The 27135-nt window shown below is 50.9% G+C and overlaps 1 protein-coding gene and 1 long non-coding RNA gene across 4 annotated transcripts in view; one reads left to right on the top strand and one right to left on the bottom strand.

Moving 5' to 3' along the window:
- LOC132388012 (uncharacterized) overlaps positions 1-27135 on the top strand; it is a 30909-nt gene that overhangs the window by 3236 nt on the left and 538 nt on the right. The window contains exons 1-2 of one of the 2 annotated variants that reach the window (XR_009510117.1): positions 14344-14497; positions 18784-18945. This is a non-coding gene — a long non-coding RNA (uncharacterized LOC132388012). Of the gene's footprint in view, positions 1-14343; positions 14498-18783; positions 18946-27135 lie in introns of those variants that run through there. The other variant, XR_009510116.1, reaches the window with a different exon arrangement.
- LOC132388010 (NACHT, LRR and PYD domains-containing protein 3-like) overlaps positions 6586-27135 on the bottom strand; it is a 39452-nt gene continuing 18902 nt past the window's right edge. The window contains exons 3-7 of one of the 2 annotated variants that reach the window (XM_059960346.1): positions 25907-26073; positions 23113-23284; positions 22949-23014; positions 16560-18309; positions 6586-6799 (exon numbers count right to left, since the gene is read on the bottom strand). In XM_059960346.1, coding sequence (XP_059816329.1) covers positions 6709-6799; positions 16560-18309; positions 22949-23014; positions 23113-23284; positions 25907-26073 — 2246 coding nt within the window. In that variant the 3' untranslated portion in view covers positions 6586-6708. The remainder of the gene's footprint in view (positions 6800-16559; positions 18310-22948; positions 23015-23112; positions 23285-25906; positions 26074-27135) is intronic. The other variant, XM_059960345.1, reaches the window with a different exon arrangement.

Raw genomic sequence — 27135 nt, 5'->3', positions numbered from 1 at the left:
GGGGACGGGAAGTGGAGATCCCACTGGAGGAAGGGGGATGGGGAGTAGAGATCGCACGGGAGGAAGGGGGATGGGGAGTAGAGATCGCACAGGAGGAAGGGGGACGGGAAGTGGAGATCCCACTGGAGGAAGGGGGATGGGGAGCAGAGATCCCACGGGAGGAAGGGGGACGGGGAGATCCAACAGGAGGAAGGGGGACGGGGGAGGGGAGATCCCACAGGAGGAAGTGGGATGGGGAGGAGAGATCCCACAGGAGGAAGGGGGACGGGGAGGAGCGATCCCACAGGAGGAAGGGGGACGGGGAGGAGAGATCCCACAGGAGAAAGGGGGACGGGGAAGAGCGATCCCACAGGAAAAAGGGGACGGGGAAGAGAGATCCCACAGGAGGATGGGGGACGGGGAGGGGAGATCCCACAGGAGGAAGGGGGACGGGCAGGGGAGATCCCACAGGAGGAAGGGGGGACGGGGAGGGGAGATCCCACAGGAGGAAGGGGGACGGGGAGGAGAGATCGTACAAGAGGAAGGGGGACGGGGTGGAGAGGTACCACAGGAGGAATGTGGACGGGGAGGAGAGATCCCACAGGAGGAATGTGGACGGGGGAGAGATCCCACAGTGAGAAGGGGGAGGGGTCCAAGAGATCCCACAGTGAGAAGGGGGAAGGGGCCGGGAGACCCCACAGGGGGAAGGGGGAGGGGGCCGAGAGACCCCACAGAGGGGAAGGGAGACGGGGAGTGGAGATCCCACAGGAGGAAGGGGAACGGGGAGGAGCTCCCACAGGAGGAAGGGGGACGGGGAGGGGAGATCCCACTTGAGGAAGGGGGATGGGGAGGAGAGATCCCACGGGAGGAAGGGGGACGGGAAGGGGAGATACTACTGGAGGAAGGGGGATGTGGAGGGGAGTTCCAACAGGAGGAAGTGGGACGGGGAGGAGAGTCCCCACAGGAGGAAGGGGGACGGGGAGGAGAGACCACACAGGAGGAAGGTGGACGGGGAAGAGAGACCCCACAGGAGGAAGGGGTCGGGGAAGAGAGACCCCACAGGAGGACGGTGGACGGGGAGGAGAGACCCCACAGGAGGAAGGGGGACGGGGAGGAGAGATCCCACAGGAGGAAGGGGGATGGGAACGAGCGATCACACAGGTGGAAGAGGGATGGGGACGAGAGATCGTACAGGAGGAAGGGGGACGGGGACGAGAGACCCCACAGGAGAAAGGAGGAAGGGGCCGAGAGACCCCACAGGAGGAAGGGGGAATGGGAGGAGAGATCCCACAGGTGGAAGGGGGACGGGGAGGAGAGTCCCCACAGGAGGAAGGGGGACGGGGAGGAGAGATCATACAAGAGGAAGGGGGACGGGGAGGAGAGATCGTACAAAAGGAAGGGGGACGGGGAGGAGAGATCGTACAAAAGGAAGGGGGACGGGGAGGAGAGATCCCACAGGAGGAATGGGGACGGGGAGGAGAGATCCCACAGGAGGAATGTGGACGGGGGAGAGATCTCACAGTGAGAAGGGGGAGGGGTCCAAGAGATCCCACAGTGAGAAGGGGGAAGGGGCCGAGAGACCCCACAGGGGGAAGGGGGAGGGGGCCGAGAGACCCCACAGGGGGAAGGGGAACGGGGAGGGGAGATCCCACAGGAGCAAGGACAGGGAGGAGATCCCACTGGAGGAAGGGGGATGGGGAGGAGAGATCCCACGGGAGGAAGGGGGACGGGAAGGGGAGATCCCACTGGAGGAAGGGGGATGTGGAGGGGAGATCCAACAAGAGGAAGGGGGACGGGGAGGGGAGATCCCACAGGAGGAAGTGGGATGGGGAGGGGAGATCCAACAAGAGGAAGGGGGATGGGGAGGGGAGATCCCTCAAGAGGAAGGGGGATGGGGAGGAGAGATCCCACAGGAGAAAGGGGGACGGGGAGGAGAGATCCCACAGGAGGAAGGGGGACGGGGAGCAGAGATCCCACAGGAGGAAGGGGGACAGGCAGGAGAGATCACACAGAAGGTAGGGGGACGGGTAGGAGCGATCCCACAGGAGGAAGGGGGACGGGGGGAGAAGAGATCCCACAGGAGGATGGGGGACGGGGAGGGGAGATCCCACAGGAGGAAGGGGGACGGGCAGGGGAGATCCCACAGGAGGAAGGGGGGACGGGGAGGGGAGATCCCACAGGAGGAAGGGGGACGGGGAGGGAATGATCCACAGGATGAGGGGTGACGGGGAAGAGACCCCACAGGAGGAAGGGGGACGGGGAGGAGAGGTACCACAGGAGGAATGTGGACGGGGAGGAGAGATCCCACAGGAGGAATGTGGACGAGGGAGAGATCCCACAGTGAGAAGGGGGAGGGGTCCAAGAGATCCCACAGTGAGAAGGGGGAAGGGGCCGGGAGACCCCAAAGGACGAAGGGGGAGGGGGCCGAGAGACCCCACAGGAGGAAGGGGGACGGTGAGGAGAGATCCCACAGGAGAAAGTGGGATGGGGAAGAGCGATCCCACAGGAGAAAAGTGGACGGGGGAGAAGAGATTCCACAGGAGAAAGGGGGACGGGGTGGAGAGATCCCACAGGAGAAAGGGGGACGGGGAGGAGAGATCCCACAGGAGAAAGGGGGACGGGGAAGAGAGACCCACAGGAGAAAGGGGGACGGGGAGGAGAGATCCCACTGGAGGAAGGGGGACGGGGAGCAGAGATCCCACAGGAGGAAGGGGGACGGGGAGCAGAGATCCCACAGGAGGAAGGGGGACGGGCAGGAGAGATCCCACGGGAGGAAGGGGGACGGGAAGGGGAGATCCCACTGGAGGAAGGGGGATGTGGAGGGGAGATCCAACAAGAGGAAGGGGGACGGGGAGGGGAGATCCCACAGGAGGAAGTGGGATGGGGAGGAGAGATCTCACAGAAGGAAGGGGGACGGGGAGGAGCGATCCCACAGGAGGAAGGGGGATGTGGAGGGGAGATCCAACAAGAGGAAGGGGGATGGGAGGGGAGATCCCACAAGAGGAAGGGGGATGGGGAGGAGAGATCCCACAGGAGAAAGGGGGACGGGGAGGAGAGATCCCACAGGAGGAAGGGGGACGGGGATCAGAGATCCCACAGGAGGAAGGGGGACAGGCAGGAGAGATCACACAGAAGGTAGGGGGACGGGTAGGAGCGATCCCACAGGAGGAAGGGGGACGGGGGAGAGAGATCCCACAGGAGGATGGGGGACGGGGAGGGGAGATCCCACAGGAGGAAGGGGGACGGGCAGGGGAGATCCCACAGGAGGAAGGGGGACGGGGAGGGGAGATCCCACAGGAGGAAGGGGACGGGGAGGGAATGATCCCACAGGATGAGGGGTGACGGGGAAGAGACCCCACAGGAGGAAGGGGGACGGGGAGGAGAGGTACCACAGGAGGAATGTGGACGGGGAGGAGAGATCCCACAGGAGGAATGTGGACGAGGGAGAGATCCCACAGTGAGAAGGGGGAGGGGTCCAAGAGATCCCACAGTGAGAGGGGGAAGGGGCCGGGAGACCCCAAAGGACGAAGGGGGAGGGGGCCGAGAGACCCCACAGGAGGAAGGGGGACGGTGAGGAGAGATCCCACAGGAGGAAAGTGGGATGGGGAAGAGCGATCCCACAGGAGAAAAGTGGACGGGGGAGAAGAGATTCCACAGGAGAAAGGGGGACGGGGTGGAGAGATCACACAGGAGAAAGGGGGACGGGGAGGAGAGATCCCACAGGAGAAAGGGGGACGGGGAAGAGAGACCCCACAGGAGAAAGGGGGATGGGGAGGAGAGATCCCACTGGAGGAAGGGGGACGGGGAGCAGAGATCCCACAGGAGGATGGGGGACGGGGAGCAGAGATCCCACAGGAGGAAGGGGGACGGGCAGGAGAGATCCCACTGGAGGAAGGGGGACAGGGAGGAGATGCCCCACAGGTGGAAGGGGGACGGGGACGAGAGATCGTACAGGAGGAAGGGGGACGGGGACGAGAGATCGTACAGGAGGAAGGGGGACGGGGACGAGAGATCGCACAGGAGAAAGGGGGACGGGGCCGAGAGACCCCACAGGAGGAAGGGGGAATGGGAGGAGAGATCCCACAGGATAAGGGGTGACGGGGAGGAGAGATCCCACAGGAGGATGGGGGATGGGGAGGAGAGATCCCACGGGAGGAAGTGGGACGGGAAGGGGAGATCCCACTGGAGGAAGGGGGATGTGGAGGGGAGTTCCAACAGGAGGAAGGGGGACGGGGAGTGGAGATCCCACAGGAGGAAGGGGGACGGGCAGGAGAGATCCCACAGAAGGAAGGGGGACGGGGAGGAGCGATCCCACAGGAGGAAGGGGACGGGGAAGAGCGATCCCACAGGAGGAAGGGGGACGGGGGGAAGAGATCCCACAGGAGGAAGGGGGACGGGGAGCAGAGATCCCACAGGAGGAAGGGGGACGGGCAGGAGAGATCCCACAGAAGGAAGGGGGACGGGGAGGAGCGATCCCACAGGAGGAAGGGGACGGGGAAGAGCGATCCCACAGGAGGAAAGTGGACGGGGGAGAAGAGATCCCACAGGAGGATGGGGGGACGGGGAGGGGAGATCCCACAGGAGGAAGGGGGACGGGCAGGGGAGATCCCACAGGAGGAAGGGGGACGGGGAGGGGAGATCCCACAGGAGGAAGGGGGACGGGGAGGGAATGATCCCACAGGATGAGGGGTGATGGGGAGGAGAGACCCCACAGGAGGAAGGGGGACGGGGAGGAGAGATCGTACAAGAGGAAGGGGGACGGGGAGGAGAGATCCCACAGGAGGAATGTGGACGGGGAAGAGATCCCACAGTGAGAAGGGGGAGGGGTCCAAGAGATCCCACAGTGAGAAGGGGGAAGGGGCCGGGAGACCCCACAGGGGGAAGGGGGAGGGGGCCGAGAGACCCCACAGGGGGAAGGGAGACGGGGAGTGGAGATCCCACAGGAGGAAGGGGAACGGGGAGGAGCTCCCACAGGAGGAAGGGGGACGGGGAGGGGAGATCCCACTTGAGGAAGGGGGATGGGGAGGAGAGATCCCACGGGAGGAAGTGGGACGGGAAGGGGAGATCCCACTGGAGGAAGGGGGATGTGGAGGGGAGTTCCAACAGGAGGAAGGGGGACGGGGAGTGGAGATCCCAGAGGAGGAAGTGGGATGGGGAGGAGAGATCCCACAGAAGGAAGGGGGACGGGGAGGAGCGATCCCACAGGAGGAAGGGGGACGGGGAAGAGCGATCCCACAGGAGAAAAGTGGACGGGGGAGAAGAGATCCCACAGGAGAAAGGGGGACGGGGAGGAGAGATCCCACAGGAGAAAGGGGGATGGGGAGGAGAGATCCCACAGGAGGAAGAGGGACGGGGAGCAGAGATCCCACAGGAGGAAGGGGGACGGGGTGCAGAGATCCGACAGCAGGAAGGGGGACGGGGAGGAGATCCCACAGGAGGAAGGGGGACGGGGAGGAGATCCCACAGGAGGAAGGGGGACGGGGAGGAGAGATCGTACAAGAGGAAGGGGGACGGGGAGAAGAGATCCCACAGGAGGAATGAGGACGGGGTGGAGAGATCCCACAGGAGGAATGGGGACGGGGGAGAAATCCCACAGGAGGAAGGGGGACGGGGCCGAGAGATCCCACAGTGGGAAGGGGGACGGGGCCGAGAGATCCCACAGGGGGAAGGGGGAGGGGGCCGAGAGACCCCACAGGGGGAAGGGGACGGGGAGGGGAGATCCCACAGGAGGAAGGGGGACGGGGAGCGGAGATCCCACAGGAGGAAGGGGGACGGGGAGGAGCTCCCACAGGAGGAATGGGGACGGGGAGGGGAGATCCAACAGGAGGAAGGGGGACGGGGAGGGGAGATCCCACAGCAGGAAGGGGGACGGGGAGGAGAGATCCTACAGGAGGAAGGGGCCGGGGAGGGGATATCCCACAGGAGGAAGGGGGACGGGAAGTGGAGATCCCACATAAGGAAGGGGGACGGGGAGGAGCGATCCCACAGGAGGAAGGGGGACGGGGAAGAGAGATCCCACAAGAGGAAAGTGGACGGGGGAGAAGAGATCCCACAGGAGGAAGGGGGACGGGGAGGAGAGACCCCACAGGAGGAAGGGGGACGAGGAGGAGAGACCCCACAGGAGGAAGGGGGATGGGGAAGAGAGATCCCACAGGAGGAATGGGGATGGGGAAGAGAGATCCTACAGGAGGAAGGGGGATGTGGAAGAAAGCTCCCACAGGTAGAAGAGGATTGGGTAGCAATCTCCGAGGAGGAGGATGTGAAATGTGGAAACCATAGACAGGGTGCAGAGGAGATTTGCAGGGATGTTGCCTGGATTGGGGAGCATGCCTTATGAGAACAGGTTGAGTGAACTCGGCCTGTTCTCTTGGAGTGACGGAGTATGAGAGGTGATTTGATAGTGGTGTACAAGATAATGAGAGGCATTGATCGTGTGGTTCGTCAGAGTCTTCTCCCCAGGGCTGAAATGGCTAGCACGAGAGGGCATAGTTTTAAGAATGGGCTGCTGGAGGCGAAAATTTTAAACTCCAGGATGGCTACATGGAGCTTAGAAATATAGAGGGCTATGGGTAAAATCGAGGTAATTCTAAGGTAGAAACATGTTCAGCACAGCTTTGTGGGCCGAAGGGCCTGTATTGTCCTGTATGTTTTCTATGTTTCTGCTGATCACATTAATGTTCAGTGTCAGACACCCAGTGACTGTAAACACAATCTCCCACAGTCTGGTACTTACCACAGTTTCTGTATTTTACACTCCGGGTTCCTCAGAGCCGCAGACACCAGTTTCACTCCTGAATCTCCCTGTTCATTCCGCCCAAGTCTAAACACAAACAGACAGATTGATAAACAAAGTGATTCAAACCGTGGGTCTGGGGGAATTTCTCTCACTCGGATATTTCAGGAAACATTAAACTGTCCAGTAAATCACTGATCGGAGTTCCCATCACTGTCATTGTCCCTCACTGCCCAGCTCCAGTGTATTTACCGAATGTCGGTAATTTCGTCTGTCCCTCTAAACCCTCTAAACCCCACATATTCTGTCCCATTCCCCGATGGAGAGAAAAGTGTTTCTGACTGAAATGCAGAAATGTCAATGGGACACAGCGAAATAGACCCACCTAAGCTAAAGCGATGTGGAAGAGAGATCCCACAGGAGGTAGGGGGTTGGGGAAGAGATCCCAGAGGAGGAAGGGGGATGGGGAAGAGAGATCCCACAGGAGGAAGGGGGACGGGGGGAAGAGATCCCACAGGAGGAAGGGGGATGGGGAAGAGAGATCCCACAGGAGGAAGGGGGATTGGGAAGAGAGATCCCACAGGAGGAAGTGGGATAGGGAAGAGAGATCCCACAGGAGGAAGTGAGATGGGGAAGAGAGATCCCACAGGAGGAAGGGAGATGGGGAAGAGATCCCACAGGAGGAAGGGGGATAGGGAAGAGAGATCCCACAGGAGGAAGGGGATGGGGAAGAGAGATCCCACAGGAGGAAGGGTAATGGGGAAGAGATCCCACAGGAGGAAGGGGGATAGGGAAGAGAGATCCCACAGGAGGAAGTGAGATGGGGAAGAGAGATCCCACAGGAGGAAGGGAGATGGGGAAGAGAGATCCCACAGGAGGAAGGGGGATAGGGAAGAGAGATCCCACAGGAGGAAGGGTAATGGGGAAGAGATCCCAAAGGAGGAAGGGGGATGGGAGAGAGAGATACCACCAGAGGAAGGGGGATGGGGATGAGAGATCCCACAGGATGAAAGTGGATGGGGGAGAGAAATCCCACAGAAGGAAGGGGAATGGGTAAGAGAGATCACATAGGATGATGGGGCATGGGGAAGAGAGATGAGACAGGAGGAAGTGGGTGGGGAAGTGAGATCAAACAGGAGGTTGGGGGATGAGTAGGAGAGATCCCATAGGAGGAAAGGGGATGCTGAGGAGAGATCCAACAGTTGGAAGGATGGGGGAGTGGGAACAGAGAGCCCAGAGGATGAAAGGGGGATGGGAAAGCGAGATCTCACAGGAGGATTGCTACCCATGCCACGTGCTAGTGAGGCTAGAAATAGGAAGATAATGCAGCTAAATACGTGGCTGAGGGGATGGTGCATGAGGGAGGGGTTCACGTTTCTGGACAATTGGGCTTTCTTCCAGGGGAGGTGGGACCAGTTCGAATTGGACAGTTTGCACCTGAATTGGAGGGGACTAACATCCTTGTCGGTAGGTTAGCAAGCTCTGCTCCGGGGGTTTTAAACAAGGTTGCAGGGGGAGGGGAACCAGAGTGTTAGAGCAGATAGGGAGGTGGTGGAGGATAAGGGTCATGCGAGGACTGCTTGTATAGACAGATATCAATGGTTTGTATGTGATAGAAATGTTCTCAGGTGCATCTATTTCAATGCAAGGAGTATTGCAGGTAAGGCAGATGAGTTTAGATCGTGGATTGGCACGATGATATCGACATTATTGCTATTAGTAAGACTTGGTTTGCAGGAGGGTCAGGACTGGCAGCTTCATGTTCCGGGTTTCCATTGTTTCAGATGTGATAGTGGGGAGGGATGAAAGGGGGCGGAGTGGCATTACCAGTCAGGGAGAATATCACAGCTGTGCGTAGACGGGACAGCCCGGAGGGTTCGTCTACAGAGGCCATATGGGTGGAGCTGAGGAACGGGAAAGATGTGAGCACACTAATAGGGTTGTATTATAGACCGCCCAGTAGTCAGAGAGAATTCGAAGAGCAAATCTGTAGAGAGGTAGCACACCAATGTAAGAAACAGAAAGTTGTAATCGTCGGGGATTTTAACTTTCCACATATTGACAGGGACTCCCATTCTGGGAAAGGGTTAGATGGCGTTGCGTTTGTCAAATGTGTCAGGAAAGTTTTCTAAATCAATATATTGAGGTATCAACGAGAGAGGGTGCAGTACCTGATCTCCTATTAAGTAACCAGACAGGTCAGGCGACAGAAGTATGTGTAGGTGAACATTTTGGGTCCAGTGACCATAATGTCATTAGTTTCAAGATAATTATGGATAAGGATAGGACTGGTCCGCCAGTTAAGGTTCTGAATTGGAGAAGGGCCAATTTTGTGGAAATGAGAGAGGATCTGGGAAGAGTGGATTGGGATAAGTTGTTTTCTGGCAAGGATGTGTTCAGTAAGTGGAACGCCTTCAAGGGTGAAATTTTGAGAGTGCAGAGTTTGCATGTTCCTGCCAGGATTAAAGGCAGAGTTAACAGGCAGAGGGAACCTTGGTTTTCAAGGGATATTGGCGATCTGCTTAAGTAGGTGTTTAGCAGCTATAGGAAACAAGGAACAAATGAGGTACTTGAAGAGTATAGAAAATGTAAGCAAATACTAAAGAAGGAAATCAGGAAGGCAAAAAGAAGACATGAGGTTGCTTTGGCAGATAATGTGAAGGTAAACCCGAAGGGTTTCTACCAGTATATTAAGAGTAAAAGGATAGTAAAGGACAAAATTGGTCCCCTAGAAGATCAGAGTGGTCGTCTCTGTGTGGAGCCTCACGAGATGGGGGAGATCTTAAACAGTTTTTTTGCGTCAGTGTTTACTCAGGAAACTGGCATAGCGGATATGGAATTAAGGGAAACAACCAGTAGTGTCATGGAACATATAGAGATTAAAGAGGAGAAGCTGCTTGCTGCCTTACAGTGAATAAAGGTAGATTAATCCCCCAGAACTGCCATGATATTCCCTCGGACCTTGAGAGAGACTGGTGTAGAAATTGCAGGGGCCCTGGCAGAAATATTTAAAATGTCCTCAGCCAGGGGTGCGGTGCCGGAGGATTGGAGGGTAGCTCATGTTGTTCCGTTGTTTGAAAAAGGCTCCAAAAGTACACCAGGTAATTACAGGCCAGTGAGCCTGACATCCGTAACAGGTAATTTATCAGAAGGTGTTCTGAGAGTTCGGATATGCAAGGATTTGGACAGCCAAGGGCTGATAAAAGATAGTCAACATGGCTTTCATGTTAGATCATGTTTAATGAATCTTGTAGTGTTTGTCGAGGATGGGAAGGAAAGGCTGTGGATGATGTCTACATGGACTTTAGTAAGGCCTTTGACAAGGTCCCACATAAGAGGTTAGTTCAGAAGGTTCAGACACTAGGTATCCATGGAGAGATTGTAAACTGGATTCAAATTGGCTGTGTGGGAGAAGACAGAGAGTGGTAGTGGATGATTGCTTCTCAGACTGGAGGCCTGTGACTAGTGCTGTGTCTCAGGGATCTGTGCTGGGACCATCGTTGTTTGTAGTCTGCATCAATGATCTAGATGATAATGTGATAAATTGGATCAGCAGGTTTGCTGATGACACTAAGTTAGAGGTGTTGTGGACAGCGAGGAAGGCTTTCAAAGCTTGCAGAGGGATCTGCACCAACTGGAAAAATGGGCCAGAAAATGGCAGATGGAATTTATAACATATGACATATAACCAGATAACGATTACAGCAGGGAAGCAGGCCATCTCGGCCTTTCTGGTCTGTGCCGAATGCTTATTCTCACCTAGTCCCACCTACCTGCACTCAGCCCATAACCCCCCATTTCATTCCTTTCCTGTCCATATACCTATCCAATTTTTTTTAAATGACAAAATCAAACCCGCCTTTACCACTTCTACTGGAAGCTCGTTCCACACAGCTACCACTCTCTGAGTAAAGAAGTTCTCCCTTGTGTTACCCCTAAACTTTTGCCCTTTCACTCTCAACTCATTCCCTCTTATTCGAATCTCCCCTATTCTCAATGGAAAAAAGACTACCCATGTCAGCTCTATCTATCCCCCTCATAATTGTAAATACCTCTATCAAGTCCCCCCTCAACCTTCTATGCTCCAAAGAATAAAGACCTAGCTTGTTCATTAGGTGCTGAAACCCAGGTAACATTCTAGTAAATTTACTCTGTACTCTCTCTATTTTGTTGACATCTTTCCTATAATTCAGTGACCAGAACAGTACACAATACTCCAAATTTGGGCTCACCAATGCCTTGTACAATTTTAACGTTACATCCCAACACCTATACTCAATGCTCTGATTTATAAAGGCCAGTATACCAAAAGCTTTCTTCAGCACCCTATCCACATGAGATTCCACCTTCAGGGAACTCTGCACCATTATCCCTTGATCACTCTGTTCTGCTGCATTCCTCAGTGCCCTACCATTTACCATATATGTCATTTTTGGATTACTCCTCCCAAAATGTATCACCTCACACATATCAGCATTAAACTCCATCTGCCATCTTTCAGCCCACTCTTCTAACTGGCCTAAATCTCTGTACAACAAGCTTTGAAAACCTTCATTATCCACAATGTCACCTATCTTAGTATTATCTGCATACTTACTAATCCAATTTACCACCCCATCATCCAGATCATTAATGTATATGACAAACAAGATTGGACCCAGTACAGATCCCTGAGGCACACCACTATTCACCACTTTAATGCAGACAAGTGTGAGGTGTTGCATTTTGGAAGGACAAATCAAGGTATGACATACACAGTAAATGGTAGGGCACTGAGGAGTGCGGAGGAACAAAGGGACCTGGGAGTTCAGATACATAATTCCCAGAAAGTGGCATCACAGGTAGACAGGGTTGTAAAGAAGGCTTTTGGCATCCTGGCATTCATAAATCAAAGTTGAGTATAGGAGTTGGAATATTATGGTGAGGTTGTATGAGACATTGGTGAGGCCAAATATGGAGTATTGTGTGCAGTTCTGGTCACTGAACTAAAGGAAGGATATCAGTAAGGTTGAACAAGTGCAGAGAAGATTTACTAGGATGTTGCCCGATCTTCAGGAGTTGAGTTACAAGGAAAGATTGAACAGGTTAGGACTTTATTCCTTGGAGCGCAGAAGAATGCGGGGAGATTTCAACGAGGTTTACAAAACTCTGAGGGGTATAGTCAGGGTAAATGCAAATAGTCTCTTTCACATAGATTAGGAGAGATAAATTACAGGAGGACTTGGTTCAGAGTGAAAGGGGAAAGGTTTAGGGGGAAATTCTTCACTGAGAGAGTAGTGAGAGTGTGGAACAAGCTGCCATCTGATGTAGAAAATGCGGAATCACTCTTAAGTGTTAAAAATAAATTGGATAGATGTATGGATGGGAGAGGACTGGAAGGTTATGGACTGGGTACAGGTCAATGGGACAAGCGGAATAGAGATTCGGCACAAAGCAGAAGGGCCGAATAGCTTGTTTTCTGTGCGCTGGTGTTTTATGATTTTATGATTCTATGAAGGGGTGTGGGGAGGAGAGTTCACTCAGGCAGAAGGACGAATGGGAAGAGAGCTCCCACAGGAGGAAGGGAGATGGGGAAGGGATATCCCACAGGAGGAAAGGGGATGGGGAAGGGAGATCCCACAGGAGGGAGATGGGGAAGTGATATCCCACAGGGGGAAAGGGGATGGGGAAGAGAGACCTCACAGGAGGAAGGGGGATGGGGAGCAGAGATCACACAGGAGGGAGATGGGGAAGTGATATCCCACAGGGGGATGTGGGAAGGGGTAGAGAGAACTCGCCGGGGGAAGGGGGATGGGGAAGAGACATCCCATAGGAGGAAAAGGGAAGGGGAAAATGATCCCACCGGAGGAAGAGGGATGGGACCGGATACCACTGGAGGAGAGGGGATGGGGAGGGGATCCCACAGGAAGAAGGGGATGGGGAAGGGATATCCCAAGGGAGGAAGGGGAGCAGAGAGAGAGGCATTAAACAGGATGAAGGGGGAAGGGCTTGAGAGATCGGCCAGGGGGAAGGAGGACGTGGAAGAGAGATCCCACAGGGGGAAGGGGGACGGGGAGGAGAGATCCCACAGGAGGAAGGTGGACGGGGAGGAGAGATCCCACAGGAGGAAGGGGGGCGAGGAGGAGAGATCCCACAGGAGGAAGGGGGACGGGGAGGAGAGATCCCACAGGGGGAAGGGGGACGGGGAGGAGAGATCCCACATGAGGAAGGGGGACGGGGAGGAGAGATCCCACAGGAGGAAGGGGGACGGGGAGGAGAGATCCCACAGGAGGAAGGGGAATGGGAAAGAGAGATCCCACAATAGGAAATGGGATGGGGATGAGAGATCACATAGGAATAAAAGGGTGGAGAGTATAAATCCCACAGGAGGAATGGGGATTTGGAAGAGATATCCTACAGCAGGATGAGGGATGTGGAAGAGAGATCCCACAGGAGGAAGGGGGATGGGGATGAGGGATCCACAGGAGGAAGGTGGATACTGAGGAGAGATCCAACAGTTGGAAGGATGGGGGAGTGGGAACAGAGAGCCCAGAGGATGAAAGGGGGATGGGAAAGCGAGATCTCACAGGAGGATTGCTACCCATGCCACGTGCTAGTGAGGCTAGAAATAGGAAGATAATGCAGCTAAATACGTGGCTGAGGGGATGGTGCATGAGGGAGGGGTTCATGTTTCTGGACAATTGGGCTTTCTTCCAGGGGAGGTGGGACCAGTTCGAATTGGACAGTTTGCACCTGAACTGGAGGGGATTAACATCCTTGCCAGTAGGTTAGCAAGTTCTGCTCCGGGGGTTTTAAACAAGGTTGCAGGGGGAGGGGAACCAGAGTTTTCGAGAAGATAGTGAGGTGGTGGAGGATAAGGGTCATGCGAGGACTGCTTATATAGACAGATATCAATTGTTTGTATGTGATAGAAATGTTCTCAGTTGCATCTATTTCAATGCAAGGAGAATTGTGTGGAAGGCAGATGAGTTTAGGTTGTGGATTGGCTCATGATGATTTCGACATTATTGCTATTAGTAAGACTTGGTTTGCAGGAGGGGCAGGACTGGCAGCTTCATGTTCCGGGTTTCCATTGTTTCAGACGTGATGTGGGGAGGGATGAAAGGATGAGAAGTGACATTACCTGTCAGGGGAATATCACAGCTGTGCGTAGACGGGACAGCCCAGTGAGCCTGACATCAGTAATAGGTATATTATCAGAAGTTGTTCTGAGAGATCGGATATACAAGGATTCGGACAGCCAAGGGCTGATTAAAGATAGTCAGCATGGATTTGTGTGTGGTAGACCATGTTTAATGAATCTTGTAGTGTTTTTCGAGGAGGTTACCAAGAATGCATATGAAGGAAAGGCTGTGGATGTTGTCTACATTGACTTTTGTAAGGCCTTTGACAAGGTCCCACATAAGAGGTTAGTTCTAAAGTCCAGACACTAGGTATCCATGGAGAGATTGTAAACTGGATTTGAATTGGCTGTGTGGGAGAAGACAGAGAATGGTAGTGGATGATTGTTTCTCAGACTGGAGGCCTGTGACTAGTGGTGTGTCTCAGGGATCTGGGCTGGGACCATCGTTGTTTGTTGTCTGTATCAATGATCTAGATGATAATGTGATAAATTGGATCAGCAGGTTTGCGGATGACACTAAGATGTAGGCATTGTGGACAGCGAGGAAGGCTTTTAAAGCTTGCAGAGGGATCTGAACCAACTGGAAGAATGGGCCAGAAAATGGCAGATGGAATTTAATGCAGACAAGTGTGAGGTGTTCCATTTTGGAAGGACAAATCAAGGTACGACATACACGATAAACGGTAGGGCACTGAAGAGTGCGGAGGAACAGAGGGATCCGGGGGTTCAGATACATAAGACTCTGAAAGTGGCTTCACAGGTAGACAGGGTTGTAAAAAAGACTTTTGCCACCCTGGCATTCATAAATCAAAGTAATGAGTATAGGAGTTCGAATATTATGGTGAGGTTGTCTAAAACATTGGTGAGGCCAAATTTGGAGTATTGTGTGCAGTTCTGGTCACTGAACTATAGGAAGGATATCAGTAAGGTTGAAAGAGTGCAGAGAAGATTTACTAGGATGTTGCTGGGTCTTCAGGAGTTGAGTTACAAGGAAGGATTGAGCAGGTTAGGAATTTATTCCTTGGAGCATAGAAGAATGAGGGGAGATTTGATAGAGGTTTACAATATTATGAGGGTATAGACAGGGTAAATGCGAATAGGCTCTTTCCACATAGATTAGGAGAGATAAATATGAGAAGACATGGCTTCAGCGTGAAAGGGGAAAGGTTTAGGGGGAGCATTAGGAGGAAATTCACTCAGAGGGTGGTGAGAGTGTGGAACGAGCTGCCATCTGATGAGGAAAATATGGACTCACTCTTAAGCTTTAAGAATAAATTGGATAGATACATGGATGGGAGAGGACTGGAGGGTTATGGACTGGGAGCAGGTCAATGGAACTAGCGGAATAAGGTTTCGGTACAGACTAGAAGGACCGAATGGCTTGTTTTCTGTGCTGTAGTGTTCTATGATTTTATGATTCTATGGGGAGGAGAGTTCCCACAAGCAAAAGGGGAATGGGGATGGGGAAGAGATCCCACAGGAGGTCGGGGGATGGGGAAGGGAGATCCCACAGCCGGCATGGGAGTGTGGAAGAGAGATCCCACAGGAGGATGAGGCATGGGGAAGAGAGATCCCACAGGAGGAAGGGGGATATAGACAGAAAATAAACAGGATGAAGGGGGAAGGGGTTAAGAGATCGGCCAGGAGGAAGAGGGATGTGGAACAGAGTTCCCACAGGAGGATGTGGGATTGGGAAGAGAAATCTCACAGGAGGAAGGGGGTCGGGGAAGAGAAATTCCACAGGACAATGGGGCATGCCAAAGAGAGATCCGACAGGAAGAATTCGTTGGGGGAGAGAGATCCCACAGGAGGAAAGGGTATGGGGAAGAGAATTCCAACAGCAGGAAGGGATAGGGAAGAGAAATCCATAGAAGGAAGGGGGATGGGGAAGAGCGATCTCACAGGAGCAAGGGGGATGGGGAAGAGAGATCCCACAGGAGGAAGAGGGATCGGGAGGAGAGATCCCACAAAAGAAAGGGGGATAGGGAAGAGAGATCTCACAGGAAGGGTGGTGGGGTGTGTGGACAAGACATCCCACAGGAGGATGAGGAAAGAGTAATAGAGAGCCCACGGGAGGAATGGGGATGGGGGCGAGATTCCAAAGAATGGAAGGGAGATTGGGATGAGAAGTCCCACAGGAGGATTCCAATGGTAAACGATAATCCTACAAGACGAGAGGACGCAGACATTTTTTGTACGTGTGTGTTGGGTCTGAACAGAGACCCAGAGGAGATGCGCCCTCGCTCTTTGTGTATCTGGAAGTGAGCAAAGTCACACACGGGGAAGGGCAGTGGGAGGACAATCTCACAATGGTATTTCTTTCCTTCTCACTGGGACAGTCTGCTGACGGTCTCTTGTCCCTCACCGGGAAGGGGTTGTGAATCTCTGACCCACCTGTTGCAGTCAGTGTCGGTCTGGGTGTCAGTAACAGTGAGAAGGAACATTGTCAATGGACGTGTCACAGGCAGCGAGAAACACGGCCATTCCTGTGATTTACTACCATTAAACCAATGGTCATTGTTCACTGATCTGATGAAGTCTCCAAAATCCCTTCACAAGGAACCACAGAACCCTCCCGTCCTTGGGGAATTACTGACTGATCCCCTGGGCATTTGTCACAATTCTTCACAATCTGATTTACTACAAATTTACCAAAATTCCTTTACATTGAAACAACACGGTAGAACAGTTTCACAGATCAGAGTGAGAGATAAATCAAGTTACCTCAACTCCTGGCACTTGTGCAACCCGGGTCCCAGCCGCTGTATTCCCTCATACTGAATGTGGCAGTTCTCCAGGTCGAGCTGTTTTATTGTATCACAGAGTCCGATGACATGAGACAGGACCGCGCAGTCAATCGGGGTCAGTGTCATTCCACTGAGTGAAAACCTTTCCACAGATCCCAGAGCGGCCTGAGCCAGTCCACGATTCTGAGACTCAAACAGGTAGTGCAATGTGTTCAGGAGGCTCCTTTTACCAGCTTCACTCCTTGTGTTTCCACTCTGGCGTTTAACCTCCTCCTTCACCCAGTCAATCACCCGGCAGGTTGTTTCATGAGGAAATGGACCCAGAAACTCCACCAGGCCCCGAGCTGTCATTGGGTTGGAGAGACCAGCAACAAAACGGAGAAATACCTCAAATCGCCCATCGGTCGTGTTGTGGGCTCCAGTGAGGAATTTCAGGATATTCCCGGGATGTGGATTCAGGAATTGTGCGACTGCAGCTACAAACTCTTGGATGGTGAGGTGTGGGAATGTGTACACCACGCTCCGGGCAGAATCCTCTCTCTCCAAAAGCTCCATCAGGAACCCGGACAGGAACTGGGAAGGCTGCAGATTGTAGTTGATCAAATCTCCACCTGTAAACACAATCTTCTTCTCGGACACTCCTCTGAAGGCCATCTGACCAACCCTGAGTAACACATCACGGGGGTTCTCAATCTCACGGCCATGGTTTTTCAGGATGTTGTAAATATAGTAGGAGTACAGTTGGGTGATGGTCTTGGGAACTCGCTGCGGGTCCCTGACTCTTTGTGTGAAGAAGGGGCCCAGTGCCAGAGCGAGGATCCAGCAGTAGGAGGGGTTGTAGCTCATGGTGTACAGGATCTCATTCTCCACCACGTGTTTGAAAACTGCTTCTGCCTCCGTCTGATCTTCAAAATACCTGATGAAATATTCCTTCCGTTCCTCACCAACAAATCCCAGGATTTCAGCCCAGACACTGATATCCGCCTTTTCCAATAAATATAACGCAGTGGGGCGGGTGGTCACCAGCACTGAACACCCTGGGAGCAGCTTGCCCTGGATTAAACTGTACACAATATCAGACACATTGCACTTGAATTCAGGATCTGTGTCCTGTGATTCTGTGTCTCTCCGACCATCAACAAAGTTGATTTTGTCCTTGAATTCATCCAATCCGTCGAATATGAACAGCAGTCCCTCTGTGTGTTTCCAGACCTCTCCCAGGATATTCCCAAAGTAGGGATAATGATGCAGAATCAGTTCCTTCAGGTTTATTCTGCAGTTAATGGTGTTTAAATCCCGGAATTTGAAACTGAAGACAAACTGGAATTGTTGGTATATCTTCCCCGTGGCCCAGTCGTAAACAATCTTTTGTACCATTGTTGTTTTCCCGATCCCTGGGACTCCGGCCACTGCTGCGGACATCCCTGATTTGTTTCCAAAGAAATATCTTTGCAATTTTTGAACAAAGCTCTTCTTGAATAACTGATCAGTACGGATTTTTTCCAGCTTACTACGGAGATCTTTTTCTCTCCACTCCTCGTGGTCTCTGCCTCTTGCCAGCAGCTCATGTTCCACCAGTGTCCGATCTCGAACAGTAGAAATGACCGTGAGCTCAGCGTATCGATCAACCAGCTGGAAAACCTTCACCTTCTCCCTCATCAGGATCGTGTTCACTCTCAGTTTTTCAGTCTCTGTCCGCAGAGTCTCCTTGTGTTTCTGTTGAACATCTTATGACGGAAAGAAATAGGTTGTCAATGCCTGATCTGATGAACATGGAGCTCCCGACATATACTCGTTAAAGACACTGTTTGGGTGAAATCGGGTGATCAGAGATTAGAGTGTCTGAAAATGAACGACGGCCCAGAAACATTTCTGATCTGACTCTGATCCGCTGTTAAAGGCTCCACTCTCCCCTCTGTTGGTAGTTTGCAGATTCCCCGGTGTTCCAGCGAGGACCAAGTGCACACGTGATTCTGGAGAGGAGAGTGTTGTGTGGAGAGGGTGGTTTCACTGCTTTCACTGCTCAGCTTCTGCTGAACTGTGCAACCCTACAGAGGGTAACAGTGGGGGAGGGGGCATTTACTTGTTCTACTGACTTTTACTTCTCTCACAATGGACCCCATGTGCTTGACACTCCTTTAGGATTAAGCTGTCAGTGCTGAGCCACAGAAAAGGAACATAATTTCAGTTTCCTTTTCCAGGCTGAGCCAGTCACGATGTGACGCACCCCACACTGGTCTACAGTCTCTAATTCTCCGAGGAGCTGGTACATGAACCCAGGCAATTCCCCGATGATGTGCGGAAGAGGAGGAATCTGAAGAGGATGGCAGCGGTAATGGGGAACTCTAAAGTCAGGAGGGCAGGTCGGCGATTCTGTGGACACCGATGGGACTTTGCCTGTCAGGTGCCATTGTCCGAAATGTTTCTGGACACGTTCACAATATCCTGAGAAGGGAGGTTGAGCAGTCAGAAGTTGTGACAAACATTGGTAACAACAACGTAGGGAAGAGAAAAGGGAGGAGGTCTGGAAAACAGAACACAGGGGGTTAGGAAAAAAGCTGAGGAGCAGGAACTCAAAAGTAGTGATCTCAGGATTGCTGTCTGTGCCACCCGACAGTGGCAATAGGTATAGAATGAGGTGGCAGAGAAATGTGTGGCAGAGCATTTGGAGCAGGGGGCAGGAATTCAGGTTTCTGGATAATTGTTACCACTTCCGGGGCAGGTAGGAGCTGTACAAAAGGCACGGGTTGCATGTGAATCCGATGAGGACCAATACTCTTATGGGCAGATTTACTGGAGCTGTTGGGAGTGTTTTACCCTAAAATGGCCGGGGGACCGGAACTAGGACAATAGAGCTGTGGATGAACCAGCAGTTTCACAAGTAGATGATGGGTTTAAGATGAATGTTAGGGTGGACAAGCCAATGAATGTTTTCAAATACAGAGAGAGCAAACTGTTAAATTGTACTGCATAGACAGCATTCAAAAAGGCGCAGATGCAGGACTGAACGCCTTGTGTTTAAATGCACGGAACATTCAGAATAAGGTGGACGAACTTTTGGCGCAATTAGAGATTGGTCATTATGATGTCGTGGGCATCACTGAGTCATGGCTGAAAGAAGACCATAGCTGGGAGCTTAACGTTTAAAGATTTACGTCTTATCGAGAGGACTGGCAGGAAGGCATAGGCGTTGGTGATGTGGCTGTGCTGGTTCAAGGTGGAATCACATCTGTAGAAAGAGGGTTAGAGAATGTTGAAGCTTTGTGGGTGGAGATAGGAAACTGTAAGAGTTAAAAAAAAAGCTTTATAGGGACCCTATATTGGCCTGAAAATAGCGAATGTGTGGGGTTGAGATTGCAAAGGGAGTTGGAAAAGGCGTGTGTTAAAGCCAATGACGCAGTTGTAATGAAGGACTTCAATGTGCACGGGGAATAAGAAAATCAAACGAACGTCAGGAATCAGATCGCAAGAGAGGGAATTTATTGAATTCCCACGAGATTGCGTTTCAGAGCAGCTTGTGCTTGAGACAACTCAGTGAAAGGCTGTCTTTGATTGGGTGTTGTGTAATAACCCTGATCTTATGAGGGAGCTTAATGTAAAAGAACCATTAAGAGATAGTGATCATAATATGAGTGAATTCATAATACCATTTGAGAGGGAGAAGCATAACTTACAGTATCAGTATCGCAATGGAATAAAGCGAATTACAGAGGCACAAGAGAGAAGCTTTCCCAGGTAGATTGGAGAAGGATACTAGCGGAGATGGCTGAAGCTTCTGGGAATAGGTCTCAAGTTGCAGGATGGATACGGCCCACGGAGGAAGAAGTTCTAAAGTGGCACGTGTAGGCAACCATGGGTGACAATGGAAGTTAAGGATTGCATAAAAGCCGAGGAAAGGGCGTACAAGATAACAATAGTCATCTAAAAAAACTATAAGTAGGGAAAAGATTAAATATGAGGACAGCAAAGCCAATAATATAAAGCAGGATAATAAACACTTTCTTTCAGTTATATAAAGATTAAAAGGGAGGTGAGAGTCCATGCTGGAACACTGGAGAATGTGTACTCTGCATATATCTTCACTGTGGAGGACGCTAGCAGTCTGCGAGTGACAGGCAGTAGGAGTGACTGCCATTGCTATCACAAAGGAAAAACATCTCGGCATACTGAAAGCTCTTCAGGTGCAAAGTCACCTGGGACAGATGGACTGCATCCCAGAGATCTGAGAGAGGTTGCTGAAGAGATGACGGATGGATTGGTCATGATCTTGGAAGAATCACTTGATTCGGGCATGGTCCCGGAGGACTGGAAGATTGCAACTGTCACTCTGGTCTTTAAGAAGGGAGGAAGGCAAAAGAAGGAAAATTATCGGCCAGTTAGCCAATCCTCAGCGACTGGGAAAGAGTTGGAGTCTCTTATTAAGTTTGAGGTTTCGATGGACTTGGAGACTAATGACAATATAAGTTAGCATGGTTTCTGTTGGAATTCATCCTGGAAGTAAGAAGCAGGGTGGACAAAGGAGTCAGTGGATGCCATTTACTTGGATTTTCAGAAGGCATTTGATAAGCTGCCGCACAGGAGTCTCCCTAACCAGATAAAAATCTATGGCGTCACAGGAAAGATACTGGTATGTGCAGTGGAATTGCTGACAGGCAGCCGACAGCGAGTGGGAATAAAAGGGGCCTTTTCTGGTTGGCTGCCAGTGTCCGGTGGTGTTCCGCACGGATCAGTATTGGGACCGCTGACTTTCAGATTGTTTATCAATGATTTAGATGATTGAATGTATGTATTTGTGGTAAAGTTTGCGGATGATACAGAGATAGGTGGAGGGGTCGGTAGTGCAATTGCAACAGGACTGAGACATATTGGAAAAATGGGCTAAAAGGTGGCAGATGGAATTCATTGTTGGAAATGTATGATAATGCATTTTGGTGAAAGGAGCGGACTATTAACTAAATAGGAAGAAGTTCCAAGAATCAGAGGTGCAGAGCGACTTCAAAGGGACATCGGAGCCTCGAGCAAAACTCACAGAAGATTAGTTTAAAGGTCGAGTCTGTGGTAAAGGTGGCAAAAAAGGGAATCGAATATAAATGCTGAGCCTTTACAAGACTGTATAGTCAGGCTGCACTGCAGGTGTGTTGTCAACAGCTTTTCAGTACCTCTGAAAAGATGTGTGGTCATTAGAGAGAGTCCCGAGGAGATTCAGGAGGATGATTCCGGGAATGAAGGAGTTAACATATGGGGTGTGTTTTGGCAACTTTGGGCCTGTACTCACTGGAATTTTAAGGAATGCAAGGGAATCTCTTTTAAACCTGCAGAATGTTGAAAGGACCAGATAGGGTGGATGTGGAAAGGATGTTTCCTGTGGCAGGTGCATCCAGAACTAGGGGCCAGGGCCTCAAAATTGAGGGGCGATCCTTTACAACAGGTAAGGAGGACTCTTTGAGCCAGAGAATAATGACTGTCTGTAAGGCTCTGGCTCAGACTGCAGTGGAGGCCGAGTCCATGGGTGTAGTGAAGGCAGAAGTTCCTGATCGGTCAGGGCATCAAAGGATATGGCGAGAAGGCAGGTGTATGGTGTTGCGTGGAATCGGGGATCAGCCATGATGGAATGGCGGAGCAGACTGAATGGCTGAATGGCCGAATTCTGCTCCCATGTCATGTTCGTATGGAGGAATAACAACAAATCTCGGCTCCACTTTGGATCAGAGGTGCGAGATTTCCCTTGCTGGAGTTGGATGTTCTAATTGGAATGGTTTGGCTTCAGTTTTGTCAAATCTCCAGATACTCGGCCCCACAGAAAAGGTGTTGTGACAAATGCAAATTGCTTCGTGTCCTCCAGCCACAGCAACAAAACCTGTCTCTCAGACTCTAACAGTCACTAAACAGGCCTCTAAAGAGATGTATTCAGACTCTCAGAGTGAAATAACAACAAAAACCTGTCTCCCAGACTCTGACAGTCTCTAAACAGGCCTCTAAAGACACGTATTCAGACTCTCAGAGTGAAATAACAACAAAAACCTGTCTCCCAGACTCTGACAGTCTCTAAACAGGCCTCTAAAGATACGTATTCAGACTCTCAGAGTGAAATAACAACAAAAACCTGTCTCCCAGACTCTGACAGTCTCTAAACAGGCCTCTAAAGAGATGTATTCAGACTCTCAGTGTGAAATAACAACAAAACCTGTCTCCCAGACTCTGACAGTCTCTAAACAGGCCTCTACAGACACGTATTCAGACTCTCAGTGTGAAATAACAAGAAAAACCTGTCTCCCAGACTGACAGTCTCTAAACAGGCCTCTACAGAGACGTATTCAGACTCTCAGTGTGAAATACAGACTTTCAGATTTCCGTTCCATCACTTACCTTTCAGATGTTTGGGCACTTCAGAGAAATCCCGCTCAGTGTCCATGTAGGCGAACTGGCCGTCACCTGTTCAAACAGATTTACCTGCATGAAGTCTGTTCTGTGTAATACTGTAAACTCATCAGCATTTACATCTGTAACACACAGTGTATTGTACACCGTACCTCGCTCCCGTATTTCATTCAATATTCTGCTCAGCTTCGGTAAATGGTGGTGCAGTTTCACAAAGGATTCCCACATCACCTTCCGGGCCCCGGAGCCTCTCTCCATCACCAGATCCAGGAGGAGTTTGGAAGCGCCCGCTCGGTTCCCCTTCTCCGCGAGCTCAGTCACGCTCTGTAATGAACAATGGGGAATATATTGAGGAACGGAGGGATGGGTTCAAATCTACCCTGAACATGGACAGACCCAGCACATTCTGCTCGTCGCAAATCACTGACAGCAATTGTTCGCAGCAGGAAAAAGAAATTAAAAGAAGTTAGCATGGCCAATGATGACTTTCTGAACGCCACAGATTGCGGGGTACTTATCCACTTGGCAAGGTTTAAGCAAAGCAGTCATAGTGTGAGTGAGCCAGAGATAGAGTAGGTTATTGATGCTTTGTGTCAGAGAGGGTTCATTGAGGAGAGGCGGAGGCTTGGGTTGATCTTGGGTAATACTTCCCTTCTCTTTTTCACGGTTAGAACAGTGGGAGAGCCAGGCAGGATAGTGGGATGCTCTTCCTACAGGATGCGGCAAGACAGGGAGACGTTCAGCGTCCCCGATAACTACACCTTCAGGAATTTCATCCAGCTGCAGCTTAATACAGACTGTGCTGAGGAATCGGAGCTGGAGCTGGGTGAACTCAGGATCATTCCGGAGGCTGAGAGATTGACTCAGGCTATACAGGGAGGGAGCTGTGCACAAGGCCCGGAACACAGGGAACTGGCTGACTGTCAGGAGGGGGAAGGGAACAGGCAGCCACTACAGGAAACTCTTTGTAACAGGGATACGGCTTTCTGTTTCGGGGTATGGCCTCGCAGAGGAAAGCCACGGTGATTATGCCTCTGGCTCTGAGTTTGGCTTTGTGACTCAGAAGGGATGAGAAGTGCTGAGATGCACTGACGGGGAATAAAATGATCAGGAGAATAGACTGGAGATTCTATTTACGAGAACAGGATTTTTGGATGGTGTCTTGCCAAGGTCAGTGATACCTCGTATCGACTCCGAAACTTTCTTAAGGGCAGGATGAATAGGTCTTGGTCGACGTTGGTACCAATGACAAGAGTAGGAAGTGTGATGAGATCCTGCAAAGTGCTACAGATCCAAAATTTCTTGAAAGTGTTATCGAAGGTAGATGGCGTTGTAAAGCTTTTTGGACTTGGGGCTTCATAAATCAAAATATTGAATACAGAAGTTGGGATATTATGTCGAAGTTGATGTTTCAGAGGCTAAATTGAAGCAATGTGCATATCTACCTCCTGAAAGGATATCAATAAGATTGAACAAATGCAGAATAAAATACAGATTGTTACCAGGAGTTGAGGATCTGAGATATAGAGGAAGTGTGAATAGGCTAGGACATTATTCCATAGAGTGTCGGAGGACCATGAGAGATGTGAAAGAGATATACAAGTTTATAAAAGGTATACAGAGAGTTATTGCGAAAATGCATTTATTACTGAGGTTGAGTGAGACTGGAATTAGAGATCATAGGGTAATGATGACAGGTGAAGGGCAAAGTGAAGGGGAACCTGTTCACTCAGAGGTTGCTGAAGAGCGCGGAGCGTGCTGCCATCTTAATTAGTCGATGTACATTCGAGTTGATTATTTAAGATCAGTTTGGATAAGTTCATTCAATGGGGGAGTTTTGGACGTCTCCAGTCCGAGTTCAGATCAATGGGACTAAGCAGATAATACGTTGGTGTGGACTAGGTGGGCAGAATAGCCTGTTGCTGTACTGTAAGGTTTGATGACTATGTGAAACTATGGCCGGGCCACTGTTGAGTTTTGCCAGGGTAATCCCTGGTGAACCGCAGCAGCTTCACCCTTCACTGCCAGGCTCCACGAGGGGTCCAGTGCCAGCCAACAGCTGGAAACTGGCAGTGAGGAGCAGCCAGCAAACTCAGGACTATTGTGCATGTGTGACAGACCAAAGCCGACCGGTGATAATGTTGAGTAAGAAGTTTGGTCTGAAATTGTCAGCTGCCTCACGTGGAATGCCGTGTTCAGTGTGGTGTCTGGCTCTTAACTAATATTCATTCTGGGTGGTAATGGGTGAACGCACTCCAGTAGCACGAGGACCATTGGAAAGCTGTTTCCTTGTAATTCTATGTTAGCTGTAGATGTTTGGAATATTTTCAGGGGCACTAATGTTGCACTTCCCATATTAACAGTATATGCTATGGTAATTACAAACTCAAATTGGAAGTCACAAGGAACAGAAGGTAACAGAACCATGAGGCATGTTGGGATATTGATCAAAAAAAGGGTCAGCAGTTCAAATGAGAGATGACAGTCAGTGTTGAACTGACAATGGGGTTGAAGGTAGACTGAGAATGAGCTGAGAAATAAGACTATATATTTGATTTGTGGGAAACCCGTGGGTCATCAGGAGAACGCAGACTGGTCAGTGGCCATTAAGGTCGAACATTGGGAACATAATGTGATGTCAGACTGAGTGGTGTAGAGTGGTTATCTGTCCACTTGCAATGTCCGTCAAGTGTCACATCACTAAATTCACCAGTCAATCATTGCCTGTATCCTAATCTGTCTATAAATGAATGTGATCAGAAAACTGGAGAGAGGATTGTGTTGGTTAATAAAAGTTCAGGGTTTTTCGCAGATGAAAACTCTTTTCTTGATGTTGACCTCAAGCATTACAGGATTTTTACAGCCCAGAGGTGTTGTTACACCGGTTCTGTCGGTTTGTGATAGATTCAGTAGAATATACACTCAGTGTATGTCCCTTCCACTTACGTGATACTCCTGCCCGGTGAAGTGATCCTCGCCCATTAACATGAAGCTGACTCCCTCCACACCCTCCTCAATCGCCTGCTCCAGTCGCTCCATGTAGAATCTCGTCAACCGAAACAGTTGGTGATCCTCACAATTTGACAGGAAGGCGGAGATGGCGGAGTTCAGATCTGTAGTCGGTCAGAGAACATAAGGTAGTAGAGTGTACCATGCGTATGCGGACACGATGCCATTTTAAACCAATCCCATTTTCAGGAACACGGTCAATGTCCCCCGTTCCCGGCCTACTCATGAGTTCAAATGCCTCTCAGACGCTGCTGAATATCTGTTTCCAGTCCCTCCCTCGGCAGCTCATTCCAGACACCGATCACTCTCTGTGGAAAACCTGCATCGTAAATCCCCTTTAAACTTTACCATCTAAACAGACCTGTTACCTCAGGCTTTTGTGATGAAACTCGTCTGCACCCTCTACAGACCCTCCACATCATTCTCGATTTGCGCACAATACTGAAATTGTCTCTTAACCAACGCGTATCCAGTTACAGTCTAACTTTAACAAATACCTCAACTCATCGTTAGCACACTACCAATTGTGTTGCCACCTTAAGGGAGCTGTGCACACCCATCACAAGACCCGACAGTACATCAATCTTATTATCAGTCCCAACATTCACTGTGCACATTGCTCGCGAATTTGACCTCTCAAAATGCAACTTCTCACATTTGCCTGAATTATCTGTACTTGGTGACTCTCTGTTCCTATTTCTAACTGGATGCTGAACACTTTGACAACAGTCCCAAATTTATTCAACTCCTCCAACTCTGTAAATCAACGAATAAGTCCACCTAGTATATCATATGATTAACCTATTTGATTCACACACACGACGCATGGCGAAACAGTGATCCTTGCGAACACTACTGGTCACAGACCTTCAGCCAGAACAATGCTCCTCTAGTGCTGACTCCATTTTATGTACGCAAGACGACTTTGAAATCAACTTACAGATCCTCAGCACGAAACGTTGAAGGTTATTTTTTTCACTATAGGTGCTTCCTGACCTGCTGAGTTCCTCCAGCATTTTGTACAATGCCCTCTCCACTTATTATTTTGTTTTACTTTCATCCTATTCGCCAAGGACATTTCATTGCTTCAGTAGCCTCCCCCACCCCCCGCCCCAGATTCCCTGTGTACAATTTCTCTTGTTCACTGTCTCCTGCACCCAGCCCAT

This window comes from Hypanus sabinus, unplaced genomic scaffold (assembly GCF_030144855.1).
Source record: "Hypanus sabinus isolate sHypSab1 unplaced genomic scaffold, sHypSab1.hap1 scaffold_249, whole genome shotgun sequence".
Lineage (NCBI taxonomy): Eukaryota > Metazoa > Chordata > Chondrichthyes > Myliobatiformes > Dasyatidae > Hypanus > Hypanus sabinus.
This window is presented reverse-complemented; position numbering and strand designations above follow the sequence as displayed.